The sequence below is a fragment of the Brienomyrus brachyistius genome, chromosome 4, assembly GCF_023856365.1.
Source record: "Brienomyrus brachyistius isolate T26 chromosome 4, BBRACH_0.4, whole genome shotgun sequence".
NCBI classification, from domain to species: Eukaryota; Metazoa; Chordata; class Actinopteri; order Osteoglossiformes; family Mormyridae; genus Brienomyrus; species Brienomyrus brachyistius.
Genome location: NC_064536.1, coordinates 23,826,200 through 23,844,096, shown reverse-complemented (window position 1 = coordinate 23,844,096; position 17,897 = coordinate 23,826,200). Strand labels below are relative to the sequence as shown.

General features: G+C 43.2%; 1 protein-coding gene across 1 annotated transcript; it reads left to right on the top strand.

Annotated features, from left to right (window-relative positions):
* The first annotated feature begins 10,787 nt into the window (after window positions 1-10,787).
* Window positions 10,788-17,688, top strand: LOC125739949 (CMRF35-like molecule 8). The gene is made up of 5 exons (XM_049010524.1): window positions 10,788-10,856; window positions 12,756-13,076; window positions 15,599-15,682; window positions 16,352-16,448; window positions 16,923-17,688. The coding sequence occupies exons 1-5, from the start codon at window positions 10,811-10,813 to the stop codon at window positions 17,056-17,058; spliced, it is 684 nt and encodes a 227-aa protein (XP_048866481.1). The 5' UTR covers window positions 10,788-10,810; the 3' UTR covers window positions 17,059-17,688.
* Window positions 17,689-17,897: the final 209 nt, after the last annotated feature.

Sequence of the window (17,897 nt, the reverse complement as noted above, 5' to 3'; positions counted from 1 at the left end):
CGGTTCACACTGAGTAGTCATGAGAAACTGAAAGCCAGATCGCAGGCATTGAACGCACAGGGCCAGCCATGCCTGGTAGGACAAGGTACATAAGCAGGGGTCTCATCAATTCAACACTGGTATCAACCATACCAGACTACCAAGCTGGCAAAGCTATATAACCATGACCACCTCAGCTCTAACAATGAAAGCACAGCCACATAAAAATGACCATTATCCATCCCAGATCACAATGAACACTAATATGGGCCAGCTGGCTTATGGGAAATTTCATACACAATGCAAGGCATCACAAATTTCTGTGTAGATTGTAATTTTTGACTTCATTCTGTAAAAATTGTTGCAAGATAAAACAGGTGTGATGCAAATATACACCATTCATACATTTTAAACAATTAGAAAGGGATACAATAATTAGTCAAGAGAAAAGGCCCACTTTTGGTTTTGGTAAGTATATGTACATGAGCCTGGGAGGCATTCCTGCAGGACTGCATCACTGTGGCTCTGTTTTCAGAGGCTGATCTGTGTAATCGGGGCTTTAGTGCTCATGGTCAGGCACTATTCGCTGCCATGTGGCCGAGCTGCTGGAATGCTGGGCTATGAAAGCCGATAAGCCTTCCGTGGCTCTCTGTATCAGGGCCGTGCAGAGATTGTTTAAGGGGCCGGTTCCCTGTGGGTTTCCCCTCGGAAAGTGTTGTGTGATCGTTGGTGATTAGTAAAAATTCTCGGGTAGGGGGGCTCCCCTCGGTCAGTCCATCTGGCACACGGGGCATTTTCCTAGTGGATCAGCAAAATGTATCTCTCAGCAAAAGTTATCATGGGTCACCAAATCCCCCCCCCCCCCCCCCCCCCGCCCCACTTGGCATTATCATTGCCATTTCACAGACACACCGTTATTTGTCAAAAATCGTAGCACTGCAGCAGACAGACGACAGCCAACACTGCACCCTTATATCTGGTGATTATCACTCCCACTGCCTCCCAACATAGGAAATCATGTGAGAAGTATGTTTCGATGCTTACATGAGTATTGCCTTTATACCTTCCAGACTGGACTGTAATGCCCCCCTTTCTGGGTACCCGTCTGGATCCTTACATAAACTTCAGCTGGTACAGAATGCAGCAGCCAGAGTTCTAACAAACACTAAAACATTTTATCATAGCCCTGTTCTATACTCCCTTCACAGGTTTCCAGTTTAGTCTCAGATTGACTACAAAATATTGATATTAACTTATAAAGCACTTCAATGGCCTTGCACCAGAATACCTTAGAGATCTACTGGCCTTCAATCTTAACTTCAGTCTCAAGGTGCAGGATATCTGTTAGTACCTGGAGTAGAAAGAGCTACGGCAGGCTGCAGAGCTTTCTCCTATAGAGCTCCTCAGCTGTGGAATGGTCTTCCACCGGATGTGCGGGTTTCAGGCTCACTCTCAATATTCAAGTCTAAACTAAAAACACACCTGTTTAGTTTAGCTTGTAGGGACTCTAGTTCTAGCTCTAGCTAACTCCTCACTCCCAGTCAGACCTGTAGTGTGAGGTGTAGAGCTGGGTGGGGATCGGTGCCATTGGCTTTGGATTAACTGGCCTGTCAGTGCTGTCACTAACTTCATACCCCCTTGTGGATTTGGAGTGCTGACATTTCAGGGACTCCCCATGCCTGCGTTTCCACTAACTGTACCTCTCCCTCCTACTTATGCTGCTATAGAAGTTATCTACCGAATCTTACATATTGCACCCACTTAAATGTTTGCACTGCCTCTAGTCTCCCCTACTTTGGCTAATTGCACTTTCCTCTACCCTTCCTGCAGTGTGCTGCCTGGGGGCCCCAAATTATCAAGATATTCTGCCTACCCTGTTGCCGGAGATACCTCTACTACCTGTAGTGTCTTTCTTATAACTTTGCTTCATCTGTATTTCTATAATTACACCGCCCCCTGGTGGAAGGATGTCGCAAATATAACTTCCGCAACATAATTCCACTCAAGCAGAGCCGTGACCACAGCAGCTAATCATGAAGCGATGATCTCTTCTGACACGCCCAGTAGCGCCTACTCCCGGACAATTACAAAATTTCCCTCCTCCTTTTATGTTTGAGTGCCTCCCCCTACATTTCAGTTTTGTCCATCTCACTTCAACTGCTTTATTTTTATAAAGTGCCCTAACCAACCTTTGTTCTTCCAAATATTTAGCAAATATGTTGTTATGCACAATATCATACAAAGAAATGACATTTACTGAAGCTGTGCAAAATTAGCCACCCCCAGGTGAATAAAGGGATCTGGCATCGAGGGAACCTCGTTCACGCGCATGATAAACTTGAGTTTGTTCGTTTTATGGAGTAAACTCCAGTCTTTGTATAAAATCCTGGCATACTCTTTATATTAGCCTTCTACGTCTATAAGTTATATACTTTTTTGAACCATGTGGCGTTTTTTGTATCGGGTGCTTATAATATAACGGCGCGTCCTGCGACTGACTAGCAAACATGTATTTAAACTATCTAGAAAACCGTTTGTTGAATAACCCGAGTTTCCAGTGCACAGAACTGAATGCACGCATATTTTATAATCTGCATATTAATAAAAGTCACATAAGGCGTGCACGAAAAATCAGACCGGAAAAAGTTGTAACTTCTATCAAAAACGCCTAATCGCAATCTCCGAATACCTATTTTTCAAACGCAAAGAAAACCAATCTTATCTTTGGCACATTTACGCATTATTACACGTTTTGAATGGAATAGGCAAACTAATTATAAAAATATATAGGGAGACGACATAAGGTATTGATATGAGATATTTGCCATTAAAAAGGCTGCGAGGCACGTTATAGGTATATATGACCGTTTCCTGCTATACCCCCGCGTTTTTAGGTGGAAAGGCAGGATTCATCGATTCACGCCAGAATGATCATACACTATATAGGTACCGACATAGCAAATCGCGAGCAAGCAGCAATAAGAGCGAGATCGTTGGATCTAAATGGACTCTTTTCTGAACATGAAAGCGCATGAAAGTTTCATGCGTAAAATGAGAAATATGGCATCGGTGGCATCCCGCCGTCAGACGCCAGCTAGGGTTCTGGAGCGGAATCAGACAGGAGCCACGTGTCCCGCAGGACAGCTAACTCACCGACTGTACGCAGCGCCTCACTCCATGGACCAGGCAAAATGAGGGGGACAAAGTCCACGCACCAAAGCTGATCGGTATTCCATAACTGCATGATGGTTGCAGGTCGAAATAATTTTATTTAGGAGAGGAACACATTTTGCTTCACCACCTCTAACTCACTGAATTTTTGAGCTAGAGTTTTTAAACTTTTATATAAAGTACCCACATTTGTTTGCTACAAACTGCACCAAGTCAAACCTATGCAAGAATATCACAGACCACGTGAGTTCATGACAAATACATGGTGTTCCGTGGGGTAGGTTGTAACACATGCTGGGGTAAGTTGTAACGGTCAGACAAAAGAAGCAAAAAAAAAAAAAGATGTGCGGCGTACTCAAGCTAAGACTTTAAATACTAAAGATACGGTATGCACTTCCACTAACAAATATTATGTATTACTAATATTTTTGTGTTACATAATTGTACGTGATTCGAATCATTTTCAACATTGTTTTTGGCTTGTGCGTCGTCTGTGAGATTCTGCGATCTTTCTGCAAGCTCCCAAAATATTCCCGCTTAACTGTTCGCGGCCAGCTCAATAATCGAAACCGCGAGTGTCAAGTATGCAAATGTGAAGGGGTTACTGTATGTACTCCGAGAGAGAGAGAACTAAAGATAGAGATGAAGAGGATTAGGGTTAAATTTAAAAAGAGGAGACGAGGAGAAATTCCTCTCTTAGCAGACTCCTACAACCTTAGATCATCCCGGTCTGAGGTCTCCTGTCTCTATTTTTTCCTAACTCTTCCTCTCCACTCACCCCTACTGTCTCCCCGGGGGCACCGTTACCGCGGAGAATCCCAGGGGGAGGTCGCTTACACGCCTAACAGGGAGGGCTATCCCTGTGGCTGGTTTCTGTCATACATGCACATTTTTATAACCCGCTCCTTGTGTCTCATGAATGCGAGGTGTGGATGTTTTCTGCCATATTTGAGGTTTCCCTCAGAGGAAAAGAATGATGCTTCACCTCACTCGAGTCATTACTAATATTTACATTTGAAACAAGTACACAGTAAAATAAGGTTTCGGTTCTGTAGGTTTCGATGCATGGATTACCGCAAATAGTTATTTACGTAATGTGACGCTTAGTCTAAGAGACTTTGGTCTAAGTCTTGACTGTGCTCCCCCACTGTTCAATCAACAAACACTTAACATATTCCGCCTATATATTATCTGCTCTCTAAAGAACTGAAAACTACTGTTATATTAATGGGCTTACCACTTACAATCAAGGAACATGACATTTCTTTTTCACTTTTTTTTAAATAACAGGCTAATTAGGAAGTGCAGAGTGCACTGCAGACTGCCTGACTTCTGTGAGATCAGAGCACATTATCGCTTTCTTGCGAGCAGTGATCTCAACTCTGTCTAGCATAATCCCTCTAGTGACGTGGTGAAACCTCGTGGGAGGAGTGCTGCATCACTGGAGCCAGCTGAGGTATAACTGACAAGTCCAGTCTTTCGGGGACCAAACTCTTCTCTTTTGACTATTTTTTTGAAAGTCGTTGCTGCTCTTCATCCAGCACACCTATGGGGTTTTCAAGTGCCTTAGCAGATGTCATACTCCTTAGATGATCCTCTGGGTTGTTCCTGCAGCTGGTGAGACTGCAAATGACTCGTCCTCACCTGGTCCATATCTCCTCATCCGCTTCCCATTTCCCAAGATCATCTTGTAGGAAACAGGACCTGAAGAGGACTACACTGTAGCAGCTCCTTGTGTACATGGCATCTCCAAGAGTGAATCTTCACAGCTTGGCTGATTTCTCAGAGTCTTCTTTCTGTCTCAGTTATTGGATTTTGAATCTGTCAGGCCTCAGCAGGTCGAATGCACATCTTAACCTTCTGTTCATCAGCATTTACGCCGGTAATAAACCCATAGTTATGAGAATGATATGGTAGCTGAATAAGAATCTGGAAACGCATGCCTCAATGCTATCTCTTTCATTGTCTTCATCCCCTCCTTGAATGTCTGTGCTCTGCGTTCTAGCCAACCCATTTGAGGATGGATGGAATGGGGGTGATGTAATGTGTCGAATCCCATTCTGTCATAAATCAGCTTAATTATGAGCTTGTGAAACAACTGCTATTGTCCAACATCAATGCCCAAGGAAGACCTAAGGCTGCAAAGCACTGGAGTAACTTTCCAATTGCTGCATGTGTTGTGGTGGCCATTGTGTGGTAAACCTGCAGCCAATCTGAGTGTGTGTCAACCGTGTATCACCAGGAACATCGGAAGGGCCCAGCATAGCTAATGTGAACAGGAAACCATAGCTGCTCCAGCCATTCCCATGGCTGAAATGGGGCATGAGGTGGTTCCTTCCTATGTTGTTGGCAATCCTGACACATGCTCACCTCTATCTCTATGTCAACATCTAGTCATGGCCGCCACAGATAAGATCTCACCAGAGTTTTCATGCGTGACATGCCTGGATGTGACTGGTGGAGTGATTTCAGTAGGGCCTCTTATCCTTGTGGAGGAATCGCTACTCACACTTTTGTTGTTCACATCCTGATCTGTGCTCTTGCATGTCATCCTTCATCCCAGGGCCAGGGGATGCTGGACAGTTACTCACCATATTCAGGGGTGCAGGACTGTGTCTCGCTGATGAACTGTAACTGACTGGAATAATTCAATTCGGTGCTGTAATACTGCAGTTGCTCGTGTGTAATTTTGAGAAGATCCGATACTGAGCATAATGCAGGCGGATTCTCTGTATTCTGCATTCGTTGTTGTAAGTGTGTATTATGTACGTTAAATCCGTTTGTTAGTTGTTTTCACTTTAGACTGAGGAATGTTTTTGAGAGACGGGATAATGCATTAAGCGAGGGCGGAGCTATAGGCGTGGTGGGCGGGGCTACCGCCCCTGGGCCCGGGCCCTCCCCCAGCAAAAAGAGGACCCTCCCATATACTAAATGCACATAAAGTTATACTGATACTATTCTTAGCTAGCTCTTAGCAACTAGAACATAATAATTATGCCTTAAGTGTGACTTGCGATTTTATGTATCTGTCATTTTTTGTATACATTCCATTATGGTGGGTGTATGGTGTAAAAATTTATTTTCAGAAAAAAAAAAGTCCCTACAACAAACTTAAAATATAATACATAGTAATATTTTGAAGTCAAACTAAGCTGTTCCTTTTGTATTTAATGGTTTTCCATTTGAGGAATTTGCAAAAAAAAATGCAATGCATGATGGGTAGAATTTAAAGGCTCCTCATCCGTCTGACGACATACCTCAAGACTAGAAAGGTGCATAATGTTCATGCCTGGTTGCGCTTGTTGGTCCAGAAAATAATTCAGTTACGCCATGTAGGCTACGTTCTTAAAAACTTCTTGGATATAGTCCGATTATATGCCGTGGGCTATTTAATTTGTTTGTTTGCAATTTCGCAAGGTAGGCTACCTTCTTTAAACTGCGTTTTGTTAGACTACATATTTTGGGATGTTTTATTGTAGTCTTTATAAATATGTATATAGTTTAGCCTAAACCAACCACTTAACGGAGCAAGCCAGTTCAACTAGGTGCCGGTCCCAAACCCGGATTAATGGGGAGGGTTGGCGTCAAGAAATAAAGAGACTGTATCTTCACTGCATCACTGATGTTAAAATGTGGAAAATAAGTGGTTGTATAAATAAATGCAGTAAAGTAGGTTAATGATTCTGTGCTGTCTAAATTGTATAAAAATTTCTAGGCATAGCCAAACAAATCTCCTCCTGTCTGAAAAGGCGTAGAAAACGCAATTTAGCTACTTAAACTTTACAGTTTTTGTGAGGGACAGTCGAATTCTCTCGTTAAGTTTTTTTTTTTTATTTGTGATCCTGCACCTACACTTTATAACTCGTTTCACCGCAGCCCCATACACGCGTGCGTGCCTGTGCGCGCAGGGGGGGGGGGGGGTGCCCCGGGGTCTTGTGTGCAGTTGTTCCGGCGATAGTAGTATGTTATGTGTTCTGTATGTACCGGGGTTAACCAGTAGATGGCAGTACTGTCAGATAACGGATGTTTAGAGATCGTATAGAGTGCCAGTAGCCTATTTCAGTGCGTTTCCATGTTGTTACTGTTTGAGCCATTCATATAATTTTATTTCCCTCCTTTGACCACATACACAACTACAGCTACGTCATTGCACCTGTAACAGCCAATGGTCAGCCTGTGTCAGATCTCTGTGCATTACTGTACTGCTTAATTAAGCGCAGTAAAGTCCGGAACTGCATTTGCTTACCAAGGTGTACTTACCGAAACCATCAGAGAGGTGTCACCTTACCGGTACCTACCTCATACAGTCCATTGATCATCCTCACAATTCAACAGACTTTCCTGTTGTATGAGCATCATGGATATTGTACAATGCAGACGCCTGATCTGCAGCTTCCTCTACGTTAGCTCATCCGATTCCGAGGTCATGTGATGTGAGCGTCTACCACAGCTGTGATCTCCGCTTTGCGTTGTGTTCCGGTGCTTTTGCACTTTGCTTGATTTACTTTCGCTTTGTTTCTCTTTACGTTTATAATAATGCGAGATGTGCCCTCTTCTCCCACAGAAAAAGCATTTATCCTGCTTGAAATCCTGAAGGGATGCATCTTCCTCGAGTGATTAAAGTGATTCTTTATTAAACAATATTACCAACTGAAATTCCGGTCTCCTGGCTTTTCATGGATCAGTAGAATTCACATTAAACTGCAGATCTGCACACCTACAACACTAATAAGAGTGGACTTCTGTATACTTGCATCTTCTGTACTGTTTGCAGTGGCAGAATGTCGCAACATACATTTCCTAGATTTGCCTGTTATGAGGAAATGTCACGAATGTTCCTATGATCACCTCCATTTCAGCTGTTCCGGGTGGTACTGTCCGTCGTTTTTTTTGTATCTATCGAGATAAAAAATAGGTCTTCTCTCACCACAATATCTTCTGTCCGCATTCCATTTGACTTCCTCAGTTGTCGCCAGTATATCACAATATGGGATGGTAGGTCACTCTAGTTTATCCTTTAAGGAGATCGCAACGAAGCGTTTCAACGTGATGCAAAATGAAGGCGTAGTCTTATTACTGCCACCTAGTGGCCCAACAAGAAATATATGAATATATGTTTTACTTTCACAGATTAATGCAGTGGTTCTCAAACTCAATCCTTGGGACCCATTGCCCTGAGGCAGAATGCCGTTTTCTTCTTGATCGTTAAAAATATGCATATAAGACAACAAACACCTGTAGATATGGACTGTATCTGCGCATTCTAAAATCCGCATTTGCGCCTACAGTACAATTTGAAAAATCGCATGCGAGAACTTGCAGACACCAAGAGCGTATGGACAGGGAGGCGGGGATGAGATAGGAAACCCCACCTATTCAGGATAAGCGGTAACATTCTCAGCGTTTTCTGTCTGATTACATTCATTAAGACGCAGGAGGTCCAAAGGAGGGAGCTGATGATGCTCATCAATCTGTCTCAGGGCTACTGTCTGCATGCTAATTACCGATAAAAGGGGAAACTAAAAAATAATCAATCGCTGCTTAAATAAACCGAAGAGTGCGTTTTGCGCGTTTTAAATTGTTAGCGCTTAAGAAAGCACTTAAGGTATACTTTATTGATCGCAGGGACAAATTCTTTCTTCACTTTTACTGAAATTCACGCGCATTTATTGAAAAATGTGAGCTGCACCCTAAAAAGAAAAAACACGCTCTGAGTTAAATTGACAAGTACATTTATATCTGGATTGTATGTTAAGCGGATGTTTTGTTTGTCATACTTTCGACAATAGTGATAAATCATGGGATTTGAACGTTGAAGTGTTTAGTCTGTCAAAGATGGCCCCTTAACGTCCCATTGCCCATACCAAGTGCAGTCTGTTGAACTATGATACCAGAAATGGTCACCATCCATATCCATATGCTTGTTCTTGGTTTAACCATATATTATAAATTTGAGACCACGCTCTGCGGTATCCACTAGGATGTTTTTATCCTTTTACAATCTCCCACCTGTGGAATTTCTCCAGAAGTCCACAAGACTCATAAAAGACTTCCCTTGATCATTTTCAAAGTAAATGTTTCCAGATCCTGGTTCTTAGTTAATCTGGTGCTTCATTCAGTCTAAATAGTTACCTAGACCCCCGATTCTCTCGACAAGGTTGACATTCTCCCCGCAGACAGTCACTCTACTGATGGCTGTGCCCAAGAAGTCATGAAATGCCTGGATCTTGGTCTTTATCCAGGACACCCGCAATCCCAGACACTCAGACTTCTCTCTCAGTTTCTCAAGAGCCCCAATCAGAGCCTGACTCTGCTAAGATCACAGCATCGTCGGTAAAGTCAAGATCAGTAAATCATTCTTCACCAACGGACGCTCCACAGCTGCTGGATCCCACGACCCTGCTCAACACCCAGTCCATACAAGCATTGAAGAGAGTAGGAGCAAGAACACACTCCTTTTCAATCCCTAGAATCAACTGGAAAGAACGCAGAGGTTCTCCCTCCACTCTGCACGGCACTCACAGTAGCAGTGTATAGGCCGGCCATGATGCAACTTTGGGAGGGGGGTCCTGCAAAGTCTCAGGATGTCCCACAGGGCAACTCGAACAACTGAGTCGAACGCTTTACGAAAATCGACAAAGGCTGCAAAGAACCTCTGGGAATATTCGTACTTGTGCTTGATGAGAACCCTCAGTGTAAGGATACGGTCGATTATAGACTTCTTAGGCATAAAACCAGACAGCTCCAGTCACTAACAGACAAGCAAGTGATCACAGATCCTGTTAAGACCCTAGCAATGACCTTATCTGGCACTGAAAGCAGTGTTATACCCCTGTAGCTGCCGCAATCCAGACGATCACCCTTCCCTTTCCAGATGGGGACCACAAGTCCTGTTTTCCATTCAGTTGGGATGATGCCTGTCTCCTAATTGGAAGCAAAAATTGCCTGTAGAGCTGGGTGATATATCGGGTTTTACGACATATCGATATATTTTCATACAAGATATGTGATGAGATAATATCATTTACATCATTATAGTTTGTTGCTTTAAAATTATATTTCTAGCGCGGCCACTTCGCCTATTTCTCTGCTATCACCCTGTCTGTCTCTTACCAAACTGCACCCTGCCCCTCTCCCTCTCCCAACGCAACCCACCCCTCCCACTCGCTCACTCACTCACAAGTCCTGCATGCAGAGACAACATGGGGACAGGCACAGACATGAAGTTATCTGGCTAAGCAAGAAATCCTGCTTAGTGAAATACCCTCCTGGTACAACATCCAGGAAATCTAACTCATTCCCACACTTTAAGAAAGACATGGTCACCACTTCAATATCTCGTGGCCACACTATATATATATATATAAACTGATAAACTGATAGATTCTGAGGCATTACTGTCAGGAGCCCATGTCTTCTCTTGGTTTTGCCGTGCTTCCTCGCATTATTTTATTTTCTAAAAAATTATAATAATGGTCGGACTTTCTGAAGGGCTAAACACTCAGCCTTGTGGTTTTGTTACTTCCTGTTTAAACTCTCTACTCCCCCTTCACTCTGCCTGCTGTGTGTAACAATAGAAACGACAGAGACAGTGAAGGTACAGAGGATGAGGAAGTGAGAGTCACTCTCCACAGATCTGGCCTCAGTGACACACAGACGTATGGATCCTCTGATGCTCCTGTTTCTTCTCATTGCTGGGCGCACAGGTGAGTGTCACTCATTACAGTGAACTGATTAGAGATCTCTCTCCTGCTCCTCACACACTGTCAGCTACAGTTTGGAGATCAGGATGGAGATCTGGTCAGGAGAAATCGCAAAATGTCAACTGTGAACAGATTCAGCTGCTTAGAAATTATAATTTATTCGGATTATTATGGGTATTTGTATCAAAGCATTTGTAATTGCTGTGCTAATATTTTAAAAATGATCAATGTTCCATGTATCGGCTTATCGATATTATAGATATCTAAATATTCAGTGTAATACTATCATATCTTTAATAATCAAACAGTACAGATACTGTTAGTGCAGATAAAATGCCCTTGTCTTCTGCATGCTTTGATGTTCTGTGTTGTGTACGATTATCTTACTGGGGTCATTTCAGCAGCACAGGTGGTTATGTGAGCAGACAGCCGGGATGCCGTCAGTCATTTCTGTGTGTACAGTCAGAGGGGTCTAAACAGCCAGCTTCATGTGCTCCTGCAGCAGGTCTCTGTTTATAAGGGGTGAAGATCAGGGTTAGTTCACACTTCACTATTCTGTGTGCACTCTGGGGCCATGGATGGGTCTGTGTACGACAGCTTGTGCTCATATGGGATGGATTTCGTGCCACCTTCAAATGCAAATGCAAGTTTGGCATGCAGGGAAAACAATCAAAAGGACGAGTTGTTATAGAGTGCACAACATGTGGAAAAACTGCGTAGAATCTCTGCCATGTGGAAATGCAGTGAACAAGAGGCACTGCTTTTCAGTGAGTGTTGTGAAGAGAACATGACACAATGAAAAGCAAAAGCATCCTTTCATTGATTTGCATCTTGTTCAACTACCATCCAGGAAAACAGTTAGAAGGGTTTACATTACACAAAACTTAACAATGAAATTGTGCCACGACATACCGAAATGCAACAGCCATCTCTGCTCAACTGCATGCTGAAATTACGCCACCATGAAGTGTAATCACTGTCAAATCACAGCTGTCATGCAAGTGGAGGGCATGATCATGGAAAACGGACTGAGACAGTCACTTAAGGTCAAAATCAATGAAGTGACAGTCACTACACAACGGACGTAAAAATCTGTGCTGCACATGTATTGTCTTGCAGCCGTCTGGCACAAACCAACGATGACAAAACTTACGTCACCTCACCCTCTGTGCAACCAAAAGAGCAGGCAGAAAACTGGAGAATGAATTGGCCTTCAGGGCTTGAGATTAGACCAGGTGGCAGCAGGTTTGGAGAACTAGTTAACCGCTAGCTGGTAGAGACGGGAGGCAGCTTGGGGGCCTCACACCTCCAGGCTTGTGGTTTCGATATGTGGTCCAACTGTCTGTGGGGAGTTGGCTTGTCCTTCCTGTATCTAGCTCCTAGTTTCACATCTAAAGATACATGGTACAGGTGATCTGGTGCCTCTAAAAACGCATCATAGTGACTCTGTGTGAGTGTTTGCCCTGTGACAGACTGGCATCCTGTCCTTCTGTGTTCCTCTGCCTTGTGCCCTGTGCTGCCTCAGATCAGCTCCATGCTCCCTGTACTGTACTGACCCTGTACTGAATAAACTCTGGACTGAAACACAATTCAGTTCAGCCCCCCCCTCCCAGCCCTGGTCAGTAAATGATGTGGACCTTGGCTATGTGGACCATCCCCCTGATGGGGATGATAGCTGAGTGACCCTCCCCTATAACACACCTGCTTTGTTTTTCTGTGTCTTTCCCTTGTTCTTATGGCAAAATGACAGTCTTGCTGTTTCACCTCCTCACTGTCCTCTTAAACCCATCTCTCTGTGCCATGACTCCTGGTACAAGTGTTACACAAACTGATAATATATAATATTAACCAGAGATACTGTGATGCTGAAAATGTGAATTCAGTTGGTTGTTTTCCCCACAGGTGCTGACCGTGTGTCCTCAGTTGACACGGTGATTGTACAGAGAGGAAGATCTGTCACCATCCCATGTTACTATGACAACATGTATCAACAACATGTGAAACACTGGTGCAGAGGGACTTACTTGAGTCGTACTCCCATAGTACGCACTGACTATCAAAAGAAAAGTGGTAAAGTGTCAATCAGAGATGATCCTGACCAGCGAGTCTTCACTGTGACTATGAACAATCTGACAGATGGGGACTCTGGTTCCTACTGGTGTGGTGTGGAGATCAGCAGACATTCAGTTGCGGGAACATTGGTTTACCTGTCAGTCACTGAAGGTAAGATGTCTGTACTGCAGACTGTTGCCAATGAGATGGACAGTATGTAACATGTCATTCAGTCAGAAAGGAAGGACATTAACACAAACACGGGAGAAAATATTATATTTCAGTATTTTAAAACTTCGTTAATATTTAAAAGGGACCAAATTTTATTTTGAAATGAGATCTGGGAGAAGTAACAGTGACAGTTTAAATGAGCTTTCAGGAGGTTAAATATGATAAGTAAGATGTTAAGAAATGTGTTTTGGTTTAGTTTTATATACTTAAAAAATATATGGAGAAACATCAATATTAACTGGCTCATATTTATGACTATTTTATTGTAATGTAAATATCACAGTATTTGTTCCTAATCTGTGTGTTCAGGTTCCCAATGGCTGTCAGTGGACAAACAGGAGGTGACGGGTGTGGAAGGAGACAGTGTCACTGTTCAGTGTCACTCTAAATACTATTACAGTCCAATGTCATGGTGTAGGATGGGGGGCTCCTGTGTATCAAGGTCTTCGGGTTTGGATGGGAGGCCTGTCCTGATCAGGCATGACAGAGATAATTACATCTTCAGTGTGACAATGAGGGGACTGGAGAGGAAGGACACAGGCTGGTACTGGTGTGATGCAAGAATGTGGCAGATCCCAGTTCATATTACTGTCAGTCTGAGAACTGCAACCACAACCAGCACTGAATGTAAGTAATGACATAAAATCTGGCTATGAATCATCCATCCATTTTCCAAACCGCTTATCCTACTGGGTCGCGGGGGGTCTGGAGCCTATCCCAGAAGCAATGGGCACGAGGCAGGGAACAACCCAGGATGGGGGGCCAGCCCATCGCAGGGCACACTCACACACCATTCACTCACACATGCACACCAATGGGCAATTTAGCAACTCCAATTAGCCTCAGCATGTTTTTGGACTGTGGGGGGAAACCGGAGTACCCGGAGAAAACCCCACGACGACATGGGGAGAACATGCTAACTCCACACACCTGTGACCCAGGCGGAGACTCAAACCTGGGTCCCAGAGGTGTGAGGCGGGCTGTGAATCATTTATGCTTAAATCTACAGAGATAAATGCTAAATGAGCCCAAGGGGTTTCCTCATGAAGGGGGTCTGTGTGTTTGTGGGATAATCTGGGGCGTGGGGCTGTGTCTTCCCATATCAAGACAGACGCAGGCATAGGCAAACTACTGTAGGGGACCCAGATAAAGTCACAAAGGAATATACAGTATATATCATATATATTGGGCAGCAGTCAAAGGCCGACACATCCTCATATAACTTTACATCAAATGAAAATGTCTTTATGCAGACAGATGGGTGGCAGGGGCAAAAAATATTGCCTGCTTAGTGTGCTGTGATGACTTAATCTGCCCCTGGGTATTACCAACAAACACCAGGCTGAATAATGTGATACCACAGCAAAGTAAAAAAATATGAATTTAAATATTATTAGAGGCTTTTTTTATACTTCAATTGCTATGAAATATGTTAAACTCACCTACTTTTCAGCTGCTATCCAATAGGGTTATTTATTGGGACGAAAGTTTCTATGGGTGGGCATGATTGCCCAGTAGGTGGTGTTACTGCTTTACACCATGTTGTATCTGGCTTCTGCTCTGTACGTGTGGAGTTTGCATGTTCTCCACGTGCTGTGTGGGTTTCCTCCTACAGTCCAAAGACATGCAGTTGGTTGGTGTCTCTAATAGACAGTGTGTGTCTATGTGCCCTGTGACTGACTGGCATCCCGTCCAGGATGTCCTCCATCCCTGTGCCCTGTGACTGACTGGCATTCCATCCAGGATGTCCTCCATCCCTGTGTCCTGTGACTGACTGGCATCCCGTCCAGGAAGTCCTCCATCCCTGTGCCATGTGACTGACTGACAAACCGTCCGGAATGTCCTCCATCCCTGTGTCCTATGACTGACTGGCATCCCATCCAGAATGTCCTCCATCCCTGTGCCCTGTGACTGACTGGCATCCCATCTAGGATGTCCTCCATCCCTGTGCCCTGTCCTGCCTGGGATCGGCTCCAGGTCCCACATCCCTGACCAGGATGAGCAGATAGAAGATAGATGGGTGGATGGCAGTAGTTTATGTGGCTTTATGGATGTAGTGAAAGATTATCTTACATATCAGCATTATCTTTGAGTGAGACATCCCATAATACAGCCCGATGACCTCATCAAATACGGGTCCTGTTCTTTATCAAATACATGAGTGTCTGATCTGCATGTTACACCTGGGAGCTGAACTAAAGCCTCTGGATTAGGCTAATTCTAGTTTATGATGTATCTTTCTAAAATGACAAATATCACAGGATTTTGCGACAGACAGACACCAATGTTACAGTCATCTATTGTGTGTGTGTGTGTGTGTGTGTGTGTGTGTGTGTGTGTGTGTGTGTGTGTGTGTGTGTGTGTGTGTGTGTATTAGGTTTATATTACATTTTGGGGACCAAATACCCCCCTAAACTGATGAAAACTTATTTGACATTTTGGGGACCATTTTTCACCCATAGCTTCTGGGATAAGCTCCGGACCCCCCGCGACCCAGAAGGATAAGCGGTTTGGTGAATGGATGGATGGATGGGACCATTTTTCAGGTCAGCACAAAAGTCTGTAAATGCAATCAAAGAAGTTAAAATGCCAAAAGTCTCGTATTTTGCTAATTGCGGTTAAGGTTAGTGTCGGGTAGGGGTTAGGGTATCAGTGGTTAGAGTTTTCCCCATAGGAATAAATGGAGAGTCCCCACAAAGATATAATTACAAACCTGTTTGTTTGTGTGTGTGTGTCTGTGTGTGTCTGTGTGTGTCTGTGTAAATCCATATAAATCCATGCAGTTTGCAAAACGTAAAATGTAGATTGTACTAGTCCTGACTATTTCAGGCATATTTATTTCATGTTGGGATCATTACTAAAGGTGTGTAGACTGCTTCTGTCTGTCTTTCAGTGGTTAATAACTACAGTAAAGGCCAGTGTTACAGTTACACTCTGTAATAACTGATCCAGTTCCATCATAAATACATTGTGATGTATTAATGACATAATTCATCTCAGCTCGACTGACCTGGCATATGAACACTTTTGTCATAACCCTAATTTATTATTCTGTATCCAACCAGCTACTCTATTAAATATTTTCATTATTCTTCTTTCAGTTTTAGAAAGGACCTTTTTATCAATCTGTAATAACTGACAGAACAGGGGTTTTACCGCATCTGAATCACAAACCACAATCATTTTCCCTGTTTTCACTGCTGTCGTTTTCCTAGAAACCATCAGGGCTTTTGCTGCTGTATCTACCACCAAGATGGTCCTACAGACAGTGTCAGTGCATGATGAAGAAGGAGAGAATAATGAAAAACAGAGGTAAACATTCAATAGTATTTACAGTAGTGTGGTGGTCCGGCTAGCAGCATTTACCTGATCACACAGTAATGGAAGTTCCATGATATTTATGCGAATAAGAATATAATTTTTCATTTTCAAATCAGAATATACTTGAGAAGGGATCACATCCTGGTTGAGCCCCTGCCTTGTGCCCTATGCTTTGGGGAAAGGCTGCAGGCCAGTTTGGAAGATGGATGGATGGATTTTTTAGACAGTATAGCATGTTGTTTAATGACCATAATAAAGCCAGTTATTTTCATGCTATTTGTTAATGTCTCCTGTTCCTCCACCCTCTTATTCTTATTCCCTGGTCCAGCTCTCTCAGCATGTAGGACTGGGCTTATTGGTGTTGATGGTTATAATTCTGTCACAGTAGATTCACTGCCTTGTTCTTCAGGTTAAAATGTGTTACATGTGACTGACAGACGCACTGATGTATTATATGTCTGACAGGTGGGAGCAGGTTCTGTGTGCTGTACTGAAAGCTGGGACTGGTGTGTTTTATCTGATCTGCACCATCATCGCCGTTCAGCTGCACTGGAACTCCTGTAGAAAGAGGGGAACCAATCAGAAAGAAGCAGAGTGTTAAGAAATTCTTATTAAATATATACGCTTGTTATCCTGTTAATATGATTATCATACAGCCTCTATTAGCACATATAAATGAAAAACTATGAGGCTGTATCAGCAGGGTTAGGCTGTGCTTATATGAAATGTGTCTTTATATTTCATCAGCATTTCAGTTTATGCTGTATTCATTTTTTGTACATAAATCTCCCCAGATCAGAGGTTGCTGGGAGGGGGGATTACCTTTGTGGAGCAGAATGACTCAGAAGAGCTGTAAAATACATGGTTATGTTAAGTGCATGAGGCCCTGCTCAGTCTGTCCAATCATACCATGAGAGTCAGTTAAACACAGAGGGTTTGGTCTGTAGTGTTGGATTATCTGCTGGGAAGTTGTACAGCCAGTACTTTGTATGACTGATGGTCTCCTCTTCACAAGGACTTTGCTGCCACCTGCTGGTTACATTCACACCTTTGAAATTCTGCTTCACTTGGCTGTCTTATCACTGTAGTATGAAGAGTTAAAAACAATTTACTCATTATTGAAACTAAATTAATTGTTCTGATTTAATAAATCATTGATAAATATATGGTTTACTGTGTACTTTGTATTTTTCTGGAGTTATTAAAATGATTAAAAGAGAATGGAAAATTTTCCAAACTTAAAGTGAATGTTTTTGTGGTTTTCAGGTCATGCCTCCACCTGAGCCCACCAATCAGTGACCTTCTCAGAGTGTGATGCAGCACGAACCTGTCAGGACCCATCCCTGCCGCATCTGTTTCCCTGTCTGACCAGCTGGTGTCATTGGCAATTGCATTTTGTGCTCCCCTAGTCTTACGTGCTTCACAGGTCCAAGTGTGTTT

Bases quoted from the DNA above. Each gene is read 5' to 3' on its own strand.
- LOC125739949 (XM_049010524.1), top strand. From the start codon at position 10,811: ATGGATCCTCTGATGCTCCTGTTTCTTCTCATTGCTGGGCGCACAG. The intron at 13,077-15,598 runs GTAAGATGTCTG...TTTCACCCATAG, and splicing joins TTACCTGTCAGTCACTGAAG to CTTCTGGGATAAGCTCCGGA. The intron at 15,683-16,351 runs GTCAGCACAAAA...TCGTTTTCCTAG, and splicing joins TGGATGGGACCATTTTTCAG to AAACCATCAGGGCTTTTGCT.